The 13395-nt window shown below is 42.2% G+C and overlaps 1 protein-coding gene across 7 annotated transcripts in view; it reads right to left on the bottom strand.

The window, feature by feature from the left end:
* The window catches only part of fat1 (FAT atypical cadherin 1), a 97473-nt gene that overhangs the window by 24900 nt on the left and 59178 nt on the right, over positions 1-13395 (bottom strand). For all 7 annotated transcript variants that reach the window (XR_002752766.1, XM_023333681.1, XM_023333680.1 and 4 more), the window contains 6 exons: positions 12856-13131; positions 12397-12607; positions 7045-11118; positions 6034-6230; positions 5775-5928; positions 2840-3073 (listed from right to left, as the gene is read on the bottom strand). Coding sequence is in view for 6 of the 7 variants with exons in the window: in XM_023333681.1 (XP_023189449.1) it covers positions 2840-3073; positions 5775-5928; positions 6034-6230; positions 7045-11118; positions 12397-12607; positions 12856-13131 (5146 nt within the window). In the remaining variant the exon portion in view is untranslated. The remainder of the gene's footprint in view (positions 1-2839; positions 3074-5774; positions 5929-6033; positions 6231-7044; positions 11119-12396; positions 12608-12855; positions 13132-13395) is intronic.

The raw sequence follows: 13395 nt of genomic DNA, 5'->3' as shown, positions 1-13395 counted from the left end.
AGTCAACAATCTGAAACGGTCCTTGGAGCTCGGGTGTCCTGCTTCAGTAAACTCCGAAAGCAATCTGGAATGGCAGGTCCACCAGTCTCCGAGAAAGAAAATCTCAAAGTAATTCCAACGGCTGTTAAATTGGAAGGTTTTAAGCGCTCGGAGCCATCCATGTGTGAGCCTCTTAGTGATTGGCAATGTTTGCTGAAAGGAGGAGACGGTCGAGATAAATATGTGGCCCCCATGGTGATGTGCTAGGTAAATGGAAAATTGCAATCCTCCCTTTTGAGAATTTAGCCTGAAGAGAGAGAAATTTCATTAGAGTGTAATGGAGCTTTTAATTTCAGGGGTTGATCATTCATAAAATTCCACATTTGTTATCCTTTCCCCCCGTGCCATTTAACCTAACGCAGCTCTACAGAAAAAAAACAAAAAAAACACATAATAGGAGCCCAGTGAGTCAGTAGAGAGCCCAAATGAACGCATAAACGCCTTAATGGTACAGAATGATTTTCTGAGTACATTCACCTCAGGTTAGTGTTTCTTTGTGAACTGTATTAATACACAGGCTGGCTGCTAATTTGCTGCATTTGTGACTTTATTTCCTGCCACTTAACTTTTATGGCCACAGCAGGAAACAAAGTCAGTGTACACTGGTTTCTCTGGCAATTTCAGGCTCCAACAATTAGCTTGGAGCCATACTGAACTGTGGACTTTATGACAGATGCACCAGGTTTTCTAAATACAACTTTAAGACCAGTCATTGTGAAGCAGCAGGACTTGTTTGATATGAACTTGGACTCGGTTTCTGTTTCCATTTTGTTCCTTTAAAATTCCATTTCATTATTTTTTATACTTGGTTTAGACCATTTTTTATCAGTGTATTTACCCTGCAGAACGTTATGGAACATAAAATGCTCAGACTTAATGTATATTAGTGCTATTTTTTGTTGCAATTAATTCACTCTTATGAAATATGACAGATTATTACTGGATTAGTGAAATTAGGGAGGCGCTGATCCACTTTATTCCCTTTCGATACAATACAGATATTTGAGGTTTAGTATCGGCTAATGCCGATTCGATACAGAAAAACAGTGCTGAGTTGACTTCCTCTTTTTTCGACACAAATGTAAATGTAATGAAGCCTAGGCGCAAATTCAAACTGGAAGACTCTTTTATCCCCACCGGGACCCGTTAATTGAAGCGACCTGCCCACAATTGTCGACCTATCAACGCCGGACCAAGCCACGTCAGGTCCAATCATCGACCAAGTCCCAGCTGATGAGGACCTTCATTCATGGCGTCCTTCGCTCTCCAGCCGAGCTCAACCCACCACCACCCCTTTTCCTCCATCCGCCCGGTCCTGAGGCCCGCACCCTTCTTCAACCTCCACCACCAGTGCCGGGCCCTGGGGGATGACGTTCCTAACAGCATCGGGATGCTCATCTGAAGCCTATCGCTAACGCTGCGATAACCGTTATCCCCAGCCGGGGCCCGAGCGCCAAAGACTTTAAATTCTGTTTGTCAATAAACTCTTCTAATTGTCTTCTTATCTCTGTCTGAGTCTCTCCAGATTGAAATGATGTTTTGGTTCCAGGAGGAAGTGTTTTTGGTAGCATCAAAATTAGCAAAATTTTCAAAACTGCAATGGAAACACTTTTTTGCATCACACGAGTCACATGACCAACAACCAAACGTTACTACTGGGGGAAACTACGAAGAAAACTACAGGAAGAAGATGGAGGAGGATGTTGCGATAAGTTTTTCAATGACTTCTCATGTGAACAATTTTATCCATGTGTGATTTTAACTGCATTCCTTATTTAATGGAAACAGCAAAAATTTATTTTTTTCGATATTAGAAGAATATTGACATAGTTTTGCTTTATTTGCCACTGCGTAGTGGTTGATGTAGTTTATTCATGCATAACATCTTTATTCTGATATTTGAGTTTCTAATTTCCAAGTTGGAAATAAATATTAACAGGAAATTCTGACAGAGTTTCAGGTAGGAAAACTGTATTTTGCCTTCAACGAAAACTTTGTTTCAACTTTGTTGCCAATCCCACTAATTTGGATGGATGGATCTAAAACTCTAAAATAGTTTGAATCAAACATTTTTCCAGACTCGCCCACACCTGGAAAATACTCCAGCTAAATTCTATAAATTTCCAGACTGTATGGGAACACTTAAGTCATCTAGTTATTAGCTTAAGGTATTGATTGTGAATCATTTCTCGACTTATGCCAGTCAGCCAGTTTTTTCCCTTTTCTTTCAGGCTTGGTTAAGGCTGAAGTCCTCTTAAATCTTTTAAAAATGTGAGCTGCAGGTGCTGATCCTGGTCTCCTTCACGGATCAATGGAGATAGAGGAAGAAAATAGGGTTCTCTTATCCGTGACAAGTTTTCATTCTTACTTAAGAACCTTTCCACATGGTTTTCCGTTTAAAACGAGTCAGCCGTAAAAATGGGGGGAAAAAACAGACAACTGACAATTTTCAACTGATTCATAAAACTAAAGCACGTCTTATCGTCTCTTTTCTGCGTTCTAATCTGTTGACCAGTGGCATCAATCTGAGAAAATGAGAGGGCTTGTTTTGTCTTCTGGGAAACCATGGCCATAATCACCATGCGTTGCATCATAAATTTGACCTGTTGCGTGAGAATGTAAACCTCTATGCTATAGCAGGAAAGTAGATTCAAAAGTCAGGCCTAACTAGCCAAACTGTGCATTTGCAATCACATCTTAAAAAGGGAAGCAAAAGCAATGCAGAGGAGCTTAAACTCACTCCCAGCGGAACATGATGGATTCAGTTTCTATTTGAAGCACAAAGAGGAATAAAGCTGACCTGCATCGATGTCATTCGCCAAAAGTCTTCCAACCAGTGTGCCGGTCTCTGTGTTTTCGAACACCGTGATGGAGTAAGACTCGGATGAGAACTGTGGCGGGTTGTCGTTGACGTCCTCCACGGCGATGCGGATTTCGGCTTCACAGTATCGCCCTCCTCCGTCCACTGCTCTCATTCTGAACCTGTGCTCATCTTGCTCCTCTCTGTCAAGTGGCTGCAAGGTCTTCAACTCTCCTAGAGGTTAGAAATGCAGACATGCAGGTCAGATTTGAGCTTGAAACCAGGGGTGGGCATTTATCGTATCGTTTATGATTTATCGTGATAAATTTCTTGTCATGATGAGAATTAATTTAATTTTAGTCAACAGGCTAGGGTTAACCCTCATCCTATTAGTAGTCTTTACATGCTAGTTACTGTGTATGCTAGTGACAACCCTGATGCTAACGGTAACCTTTAGCTAATTTTGGATGTATTAGCCACATTTAGCATACTAAATGGAGTAGGTCAATTTAAGTCCATGTATGCTACTGACAGCATTTAAGCTAATCTTAGAATTGTAGTTAATTTTAGTTTATACACTAATGTTTGCATATTGTGTACAGTATGTCACAAGAAGTCATCAAGCTAGTGATACCCTACATGCTACTGACTACATTTAAGCTAACCTTAGCATTTTAGCTAATTTTAGTTCTTACACTAATGTGTACTGAGTTGAGTAAGTCACTGGTAGTCAACATGCTAGTAATTCCCCACATGCTACTGGCTACATTTAAGCTAACTTAGTATTTTAGCTCATTTGTGTGTATACACTAATGTGTACTGAGTCGAGTACGTCACTGGTACTCAACATGCTAGTAATTTCCCACATGCTACTGGTTACATTTAAGATAACTATGGCATTGCTGCTAATTTTCAGCATCAGATCACCTGATTAGGGTCAGACTAAAGCACACTTTGGCAGTTTCCTTCGGAAATATTTTTGCTACTATTTTCTCCACGGTTTGTTCTACTTTGAGTACATTTGAAAACATAATTAAAGGCGCTTACAGTGAGCAGTTTAGTGAGGCAAACATACGTTTTATGTGACTGGTGTCCTAAAGAAACGTAGTACAAATGAGAATGTTTTTCTAGAGCAGTAATTGTGTTTATGGGGCTGTGATTGCTGTGCCATGCAGTCACAGGCACATACTTACCCGAAAAGAGAGACATAATAACTAGTTCTTATTATAAGAATAGCATCACAAAATATTGTGATAAAACTACAAGTTAATATCGCCCACCCCTACTTGAAACTAATATACAAGTGAAATACTGAGATTCACAGTAGAACTTTTTATCTGCTCCTCAGCAGGTGAAGACAAAGCTTTCAAAAACTAATGGCTTTCAAGAGACAAGAGAGCAAAGTGAATAAGTCACTGAAGTGCAGTAGGTGGTAGAGGAAGGCAGGGCAGGGAGGATAGGGGGTAAACATCAGAGTTGGCAGCAGAGAGCAGCCTGGAAGTGTCTTGGGAAGCAGAGCAGCCAGCTTCACCACAAGCAGGGTGGAAAACTCCAGAGCCTCTTAGCGATCATAATCAGCAATTCTCCTACTTGTCTGAGTTGTGAAAAAAAAGAAAAAGAAATCCTTCTCCACAGCAGCAGCATTGAGTCCTGCCAGAAGACAGCTGGATGGCGTTTTCCTCTCATTCTGTCTGCGCGACAGCAGATGTGAGGAAAAGCTGCTCAAATCTACTGGCTTACTTCATTATGCTTCCCCTTGCCTTTACTCCACACAGAATCTAAAATCACAGGTTGCTTTTGATTAACTGCTATTCTTTTTGGGGCTTTCTTATTTCTTCAGTTTGCTTTTCCACCCTAACCAGCCAGATGGAACGTCTAATTTATCATGGTTCCCAGAGGAAATAATTTGCAAGTAAGGCAGACATTAATTCAACCTAAGTGTGCTTCGCCTGTGTTTTTGTGCCACCGAAAGCCTCAAAGAAGCACAGCAGGGAAATGTTCTGGGCCCTTTTTAAAAATGTATAAATAAAAAGTAAATAAAAACCGGGTAAAACTTCCCAACCTCTTCTGGGGCTGACACTATCAGAGACGTGCACTCACAAAAACCAAAGACTTTCCAAAAGAACGACAATTCTCACGTGGAGCATCAACCTGCTGAGCTGCTTAAGGCTGAATAATGACAGACTTTAACACGAGTGTCTGAAAAACTGCTCCCCGACAACCCAAAAACCTCCACAAGAGGGAGAAAGTCCCAAGAAAAAAACCCAAATTTAATGTACATAAACATAATTGTAAACTGGAAGGATGTTTTTCTTTTTTGCAAATAAAAAATTAAAGTGTGTGTTTGTGTTCAGCCATCTTTAGTCTAACACCTCTAAGCTGAATGCAGTACAACCAGTTATCTTTATCTAATCCCTGAGTGGAATCCACCTGAAAGTAATTTCACCTCAGAGGAAACTGTCTCAAAAGTCTGATACAGGGATAGAGGTTCACACTAACTCACTGGATGTGTGTTTGTGATGATGATCGCAAACACACATCCAGAGCTATAGTGGAATGAAAAGTTTAATTAAATGCATAATGGTGTCTTAGAATTGGATTTAAGTCCAGACTTAAATTCAAAAGAAAATCTGTAGCAAGAATTCACAGATGCTCCGTCCGATCTGTCTGAGTCTCAGTTATTCTGCAAAGCTTTGTTCTTTACCGCATAAATAGATGGGCAGAGCTAGTAAAGGCAGCAAAAATTGGTAGTGTCTGAAAACTATGTACACTTTCACTTTACATTACAATGATGTGCTCTGCTGTGTTGGTACCACTGCCTCATAAAATCAGTAACATTTCTTAGTTGTAATGTGACAAACTGTGAAGAAGAGATACGATACATTCATTCTTTTTCTTCTTCTTCTTTGGTATTTCTCACTGCATGGATACACACCTGTGTCTGAGTCAATGATGAAATATTCCGATCCAGCTCCCTGGAGCTCGTAAGAGATTTGGGCGTTTGAGCGGATGTCGGCGTCTGTGGCAGAGGCCTGCAGGATGAGCCTGCCAGCCGGGGAGTCCTCTGGGACGCTCTCGCTGTAGATGGACTGGAGGACACAAAGAGGAAAGAGACATGGAATGTTAAAGCGGGAAAGAAGCTCACGTCGACAGCAGGAAGTAACAAGCAACAACAAAGGGAAATCACTTTTTACCTTCTCACACACTGGGTTGTTATCATTGGCATCCAACACCTTGACTTCTACGACGGCTTTAGCGGTGAAGATGCCGTCGCTGGCGGTGATGTTTAGGAGATAATTGTCTGTCACTTCTCTGTCCAACGGCTTCCTGACAGAGACCTTCCACTCATTTTGCAGGTGCTCAATGGCAAATTGGCCAAGTGGGTCCCCTCCTGTTATATGATATGACACATATCTCAGTGAAGCATGACCAACAACGTAGAAGGACATAGACTCACTTCTGAAGGAAATATTTCTAAACTAAACACAAGAAACCTAGAAACAATTTGTGTCTTTGGCTTTTACTAGGTATAGCCCCAGTATAAAGGATTTAATACGGAAAGAGGCTTGTAGAATCTGGAGATAAGGCACCTTCTACCCATAATGGAACCTCATTACGAGTAGGGTAAGACCACTGGAAATAGATGTTGACTTAGTCACATCCAAGATGCTTCTCTTTGCTGCATTTCCCAAACCGAGAGCTTTGCTTAACCTTCCTTACCATCCTGCTCAATGTGCATGATGGAAAGATGGGCTTAGGTTCTGATCCAGTGTTGTTTATCTTAGTTTCTGATTTTTCTAACTTTGTAATTAGTGTGCTGACCATCTTCTGACTTATGAAAATCAATCTACAGGGTTAGCACTCTTTAAAAGCCTTCCCATTTTAAAGAGTGCATAAGAGAAATCAGTTTCGGTATCACTTCATATCAGATTAATATACCTCTCTTTTGTTGCCTGTAAAATCAGGTATTACTTATCTTGGGACTTGTTTCCTTTGGTAAATAAATGAATTCAAATTGGAATTTGAATCAATTGCTTTAAGTGTGACAATATTACTATAAAAAAATCTAATTTCTTTTTACACTTCTTTACCACGGGTGACAATAGTTGTGAATTGCAAAATGACTTTTACACCATGTCATGTCATTATTTTAAATGTTTCATTCGAGAAACACCGTTACACTAAGAGGGAGGAAAAAACCCCACCTGTGATGAAGTAGTTCACTTGTTTGTTCATGTCTTCTGAATCCTCATCAGTGGTGCTGAGGATGGCGATTACGCCACTGGGCGGGGGGTCATCCTCGCTGACCGTGCCTTTATAGATTTCTGCGGTGAATCGAGGTGGATTGTCATTCACGTCGGCCACAGTCACCTCCACACTGGTGCTGGTAACGTGCTGAACTGCGTCGCCTTGGTCAGTGGCGAGAACAGAGATGACGTATTTTTCTGTTTTTTCACGGTCGAGCTCCTTTAAGGTAGTCACCCATCCTGTCTCACTGCTAACAGCGAACAGCTCAAAGATCTCCTGTGAGGTCTGTGTGGGGTCCAGGCTGTAGACGACGTGGCCGTTGGTTCCGGAGTCGAGGTCGGTGGCTTTGACTTGAATAACTTGGGTCCCACTTGGAAGGTTTTCAACAGTGATAGCCTCATAAGGGTCAGCCTCAAAGATTGGTTTGTTGTCGTTGACATCTTTCACTTGGATATTTACATTTACTGAAGCAACTATTTCAGAAGTTTCATGCTTAGTTTGAGCGAGCAGAGTTAGTTGGTACCACTTGGCCGTCTCATGATCCAATCTTTTCTCAAGCTTCAAGGCTCCAGTATCTCTGTCAACAACAAACACTTCATCCTCATTGCTCTCTGGAGTGCTGCCTCTCACGAGGCTGTAAACGACTGGCTGTTCGCTCTCTGCCTGAATTATATCTATTCCTGTTCCAATAGGAAGATCCTCAGCAACAGTATGCCGATAATACGGTTCTGCAAACTTGGGAAGTGGCAACTCTGGTGAGACAATCCTGATGTAAACCTGGACAACTGAATGTCTGGGTGGATTCCCAGTGTCCTTTGCCTTTACAAAGAATGCATAGAGCTCATCTTCAAGTCCAATCAGGCTTTCTTTGGTAACAATGACCCCAGAGGTTTTGTGGATTTCAAAGTTCTCCCCCACATTTCCAACGTCTGCTTCAATGGAGTACTCTATGTCAGCATTACTTCCCTCGTCTGTGTCTGAAGCTGCAATTTTGAGCACAGTTGTTCCTCTTGGGGCATCTGATGCAATGGTGGCTTTGTACTCAGCTGCTCTGAACTGTGGAGAGTTGTCATTTGCATCTGTGACAATTACATTGACGACACAAAAGCCTACTTTCCCGCCGCCGTCTTTCGCTATCAGAGATATGGGAATTACCTTCTCAACTGGGTTTTCACGATCAAGACTTTGAAGGGTGAAAATCTCTCCTTTTCCATTGATAGAAAACTTGTCTTTAGCTAATTTGTTGACAATGTGGTATGTGATCTGGCCGTAGATCCCTTCATCGTCATCTGTTGCCTCTGCCTCTGCTACTAGGGTGCCAACAGGTGAGTTCTCAATGACCTCTACCATGTACTCAGTCTGGGAAAAGGTGGGGTTGTGGAAGTTGGCCCCAGTAACTGTCACCATAACAACAGCTGAGTTTCTAAATACACCATCTGATACTGCTACGGTAAGATTGTAAAAAGGCTGCATGTGTGGCTGGCGATGGTTTGAAATGACGATGGCACCGGTCTGCTTGTTGATAGCAAAGTTCTGCTCTTCATTTCCAGCTATAATCGAGAAAACCAGCTTTTTTACATCTGAGCTGTCAGCATCGGAAGCTTGGACCTGGCTGACGAAGTGCCCACGTGGGGCTAATTCACTGATGGTGGTTTGGTAAGTGTGTTGAGTAAAAACAGGAGCGTTGTCATTCAGGTCTGTAACGTCTACCGTCACAGTGATGTCACTTATCAGAGCTGGGACGCCGCCGTCTACGGCCCGGACTCTCAACTTGTGTTGCTGGACTTCTTCATGATCGAGAACTTGACTTGTGGAGATTATTCCAGACTCACGGTCAATAGTAAAATAGTCTGAGCTCTTCCCTCTCTCCTCAACCAGCTGATAAAATACCTCCTTGTTGTTGCCGGTGTCAGAATCTCTGGCAACCACCTGCAACACAGATGTGCCAATAACAGCAGCTTCGGAAATATTGGCATAGTAGGAATTTGACAGGAACACCGGGGCATTATCATTTACATCTTCCAGAATGATATCAACAAACACCTCAGAGTGAGCTCCAGTCAGAGAGTCTGTGGCCCTTATGTTTAGCTTATAAGCAGGATGTCTCTCAAAGTCTAAAGGCTGGATTATGTGAATGACCCCTGTGTTAAAATCAATCGAGAACTGTTTGAGAGGGTCTCCTTCAGTAATGGTGTACACGATGCGAGGCCCCTCTGAGTCATTAGCTTGCACATGGAGCACAGGGGAGTGCAGCTGAATGTTTTCAGGGATTTCAATGCTGTAAAAAGGCCTCTCAAACACAGGCATTGCTTTGCTCACCACTGTTACAGGCACTTCAACTTCAGCTGAAAGAGGAGGTTTCCCATTATCCCTCGCCACAACAACCAGAACAAACTTTGTGTCGAGTGAGTCTTTCTCAAACTTCTTTTTGAGCAAAATTTCACCAGATGGGTGGATTTCAAAGTGATCCTCAGGCTCTTTTAGAGAGTAATGGATGCCTGCATTTGGCCCTATATCTTTGTCCACTGCTGTGACCTGTCTAATGATATGACCTTTCTCAGCATCAAATTGCACCAGGGCATGATAGGGCAGGTTGACAAACATCGGCTTGTTGTCATTTACATCTTCCACGGTAACAGTAACTAAAATATGAGCAGTTTCTTCTGATTTCTTCTCTTCGGTGACCTCAACGATGATGTCATAGGAGTCCTGAGCTTCTCGATCAAAAGGAATCCCAGTGGTTGAGACGACTCCTGAGGTGCTGCTGACTTTAAACCTGTTGTCCGGGTTTAATATTCTATAAAACAAAGGCTCATTCACTTGGTTCCCAACAGCAGTGATAACTGCAAGCGTTTTCTTCTCAGAGGAGTTCTCTTGAATGTAGGCTTGGTATGACTCCTGAGTGAACTTCCTCTTGTTCTCCTTGTTTTCCTTTACAGTGACCTTCGCTGTAGCTGCGCTGGCAAATCTACCATCAGAAACTCTGACCTTTAACTCGTATCTGCTCCTGAGCTGTGTGACGTTCTGGATGGAGATGATGCCTGTGACCGGATCAATTTTAAACTTGTCGCCTATGTTTCCCTCGGAGATGGAGAAAAGCAGTTTGGAGTTCGACCCAGAGTCTGGGTCTGTGGCATTCACTTGAACTACCTCTACTCCTTTGTAGGTCGGCATGATGACGGCCGCCTCATACAGTTCTTGGCTGAAAAGGGGTGGACAGTCATTAACGTCAATTACTTCGATGGTCACATTGGCCGCCGTTTCTGCAAACAGGCGAGGCATTCCCAGATCATGAACCTGAACTGTGAAGCGGAAAACGCGTCTCTGTTCGTAATCCAAAGCCGCTGTGCTTCTGATGGCTCCAGTGCTTGAGTCAATGGCAAAATAGTTATGAGCAAAAGGCTCAACGATTTGATAAATTAGTCTGGCATTCTGGTCACAGTCTGCATCAGAGGCATGGATGACAAAAGGGGTGTTTTCATGAGTCAGCACAACGCTGTTGATGGAGGCCAGCTCACTGATTACTCCCTTGAATTCCCTCTGACTGAAAACCGGCGCATTGTCGTTTTCATCCTTCAGATGGACCAGAAGGGTGGTGTTAGTGCCAAGTCCGGCCATGTTGGTACCCTGGATGATGAGCTTGTATTCAGACATGGTCTCGTAATCTAAAGGCTGCTGTGTTACGACCACTCCTGAGTTTGGGTTGATGTCAAACACGTTGTGGACGTTGCCTCCTTTAATCTGGTAGAAAACGGAAGACTGGCTGATGGCTGTGACCATGCTCACAAAGCTTCCTGGAGGGGCCAACTCGCTGACCTCGGCAGAAAACTCCTTTTCAGTGAATCTGGGGGCTGCGTTGTCAGAGACTGTAACAGCGATGTTTATGGTGACAGTGGAGAATAATGGCGGCGCTCCATTATCAGAGGCTTTTACGACCAGTTCAAATGCTGATTTGCTGCTGCAATCAAGCTCTTTGGCCACTGTGATTGTTCCAAGAACAGGATCGATAGCAAAAGAGTTCCCAACGTTTCCTGCAAGAGAAAGAAAAAATGAAACACTCAGCATGTTGTACCAGAAATTTAGATAACTGTCAGACCTAATTGTTTCAGATCATCAAACAAATATTAATATCTACAAGGACGAAATTGAATAAAGACAAAAAGCACGTTTCAAACAGTGATTTCATCCATTCAGTAAAAAATAAGGTTCTAGAAACAACATGGTCGCATGAGAAATAGTAATGGCCTTCTTAAGTTTTTAACTGATTGTCCTTCAACAACAGACATCTGTGCAAGAATGTAGACATTGCTTTATTAAGAATGTGTCTCTTATTTGCAGAATAATGTTAATTAAGTCACATTATAGGGTTTTCAGTCATAATCAGTTTATTTAAGGTCATACTTTGGATTCTCAGTTGGCCATGGAACTCATTTAGATGCTTTTTTTGCCCAGTTTCTTTCTTACTGTTGAATTATAAGTCTTAGGATGATGACCACTTCTGGGAATGCTGTCTGCTGTTTCCTGTGGATGATGACTCTCACTGTGGTGCACTGGAGTCCCAAAGCCTCAGAAATGGTTTTGTAAAGTTTTAAAAACTGATGGGTCTCAATGATTTTATTTCTCATCTGTTCTTGAATTTCTCCAGATCAGACCATGATACATTGCTTTTTGAGATCTAAATAGGGTTCCATTTGAGTCATTTGTTGATTAAGGTCTGGGAGCAAATCCGTCCCTGGTGTGGTGAGTGAAATTTGACAAAACGTTTTGGATGATCACCATTAATTCAGCAACAAAAGACAATTACTTTTTACACAGGGCAAGCTTTGCTTGAATAGTAGTTTTTCTTTCATTCTAAAATCCTGATTTACACAGTTTTTTGTACAGTTTAAATCAGGATTCAAACAGAGAAATATTTAACTGTGACAAAAATGCAGCAGCATTGAATCTCTAAGGGGGCGACTAGTCTGTCACAACGACTAAAATCATCTCAGCTATCTCAAACATGCATGTCTGCAAACAGAAGACAAACAGCAGCATGCTTCTTGAAGCTTAATGTAGGAGAAACACACACTCTGGAGAATCTTTGTCATTTACAAAATGACAAAGACTTTGTCAAAAACTTTCCTGCTCTGTGCACAGTGTTTCATTCATGATCACGGTCCAGAAGGCTCCATGACTGATGACTCATGCATGTTTAATGAGCTGATTTCATTTGCTTTGTAAAACAAAGGAAGCTTTCTGCTATCCAACATCAAATAAAATAAAAACTTGGAGAAAGTGTGGCTCATTAGGATGCCGTGGCAACATACCAGACTCGATGCTGTAGATGACTTCTGCGTTATAGCCCTTGTCTTTGTCGAGAGCAGTGACCTGCAGCACAGCTGAGCCGATGGCAGCTGATTCAAACACCTGACCAGAGTAAGGCGTCCCTATAAACCAAGGTGCATTGTCATTGGTGTCATCCACGTCAACAATGACACGGACAAGATTCCTTTTGACTGGAATGTCCTGATCCCGAACCTGAAAATAGATGTTGTTTTTTTTTAAATCATAATAAAAAGGAAAAAGAATGGAAGAAAAATAGAGTATGAGATTATCTGGGTGGAAACACTAGGCACAAACATACGTATCATAATTAAACTTTTTTTCATTTTTGGCATAAACTGAGTTATTTTCAGCCTCAAAATAACTCTGACCAACCAGATGTAACAAGATTATTTTCTTCTCAGCGAAGAAGTGCTCTTGTTAGTGTTCCAACTGACTCCTACCATCACAGTGAGGATGTGGCGATGCATGGTCTCATGGTCCAGCCGCTCTGTGGTGAACAGGACGCCTGTTCCTGGGTCCAGCCGGAATTTGCGCAGGCTGAATGGATCGGTGCTGCTCAGGAGCGTGTAGGTCAGTTTGTTTTTCTCGTCTCTGTCCACTGCGCTGATCTGCAGGACCTCGGTGCCCGCTGGCTCGTCTTCAGGGACGTTCACAACGTACACCTGCTGGGTGAACTGTGGCCGGTGGTTGTTGGTGTCGATGACCCGGATGAGCACCTGAAGGAGTAAAGTAATTGCATTATAAATTAGATGGTCCGTAAAAAAGTCTGAGTTGACTGATAAATAGCTTGCACTTGTACTTGTATAGTGTTTAATCAAGTCCAGAGTACCCCAAAGAGCTTCACACTACAGTCAGTCATTCACCCTTTCACGCACTCACACGCTGTGTGATTATGATCTTATGTTCACACTTAAACATAAGAGTTAAAGTTAAAGTTTCTGCTACATTTATTAATGAAAGGCCATTTATTAATGGTATGA

Source organism: Xiphophorus maculatus, chromosome 5 (genome assembly GCF_002775205.1).
Source record: "Xiphophorus maculatus strain JP 163 A chromosome 5, X_maculatus-5.0-male, whole genome shotgun sequence".
NCBI lineage: Eukaryota > Metazoa > Chordata > Actinopteri > Cyprinodontiformes > Poeciliidae > Xiphophorus > Xiphophorus maculatus.
Note: the sequence above shows the minus strand (reverse complement) of the source record. Positions and strands in the feature narration are given on the sequence as shown.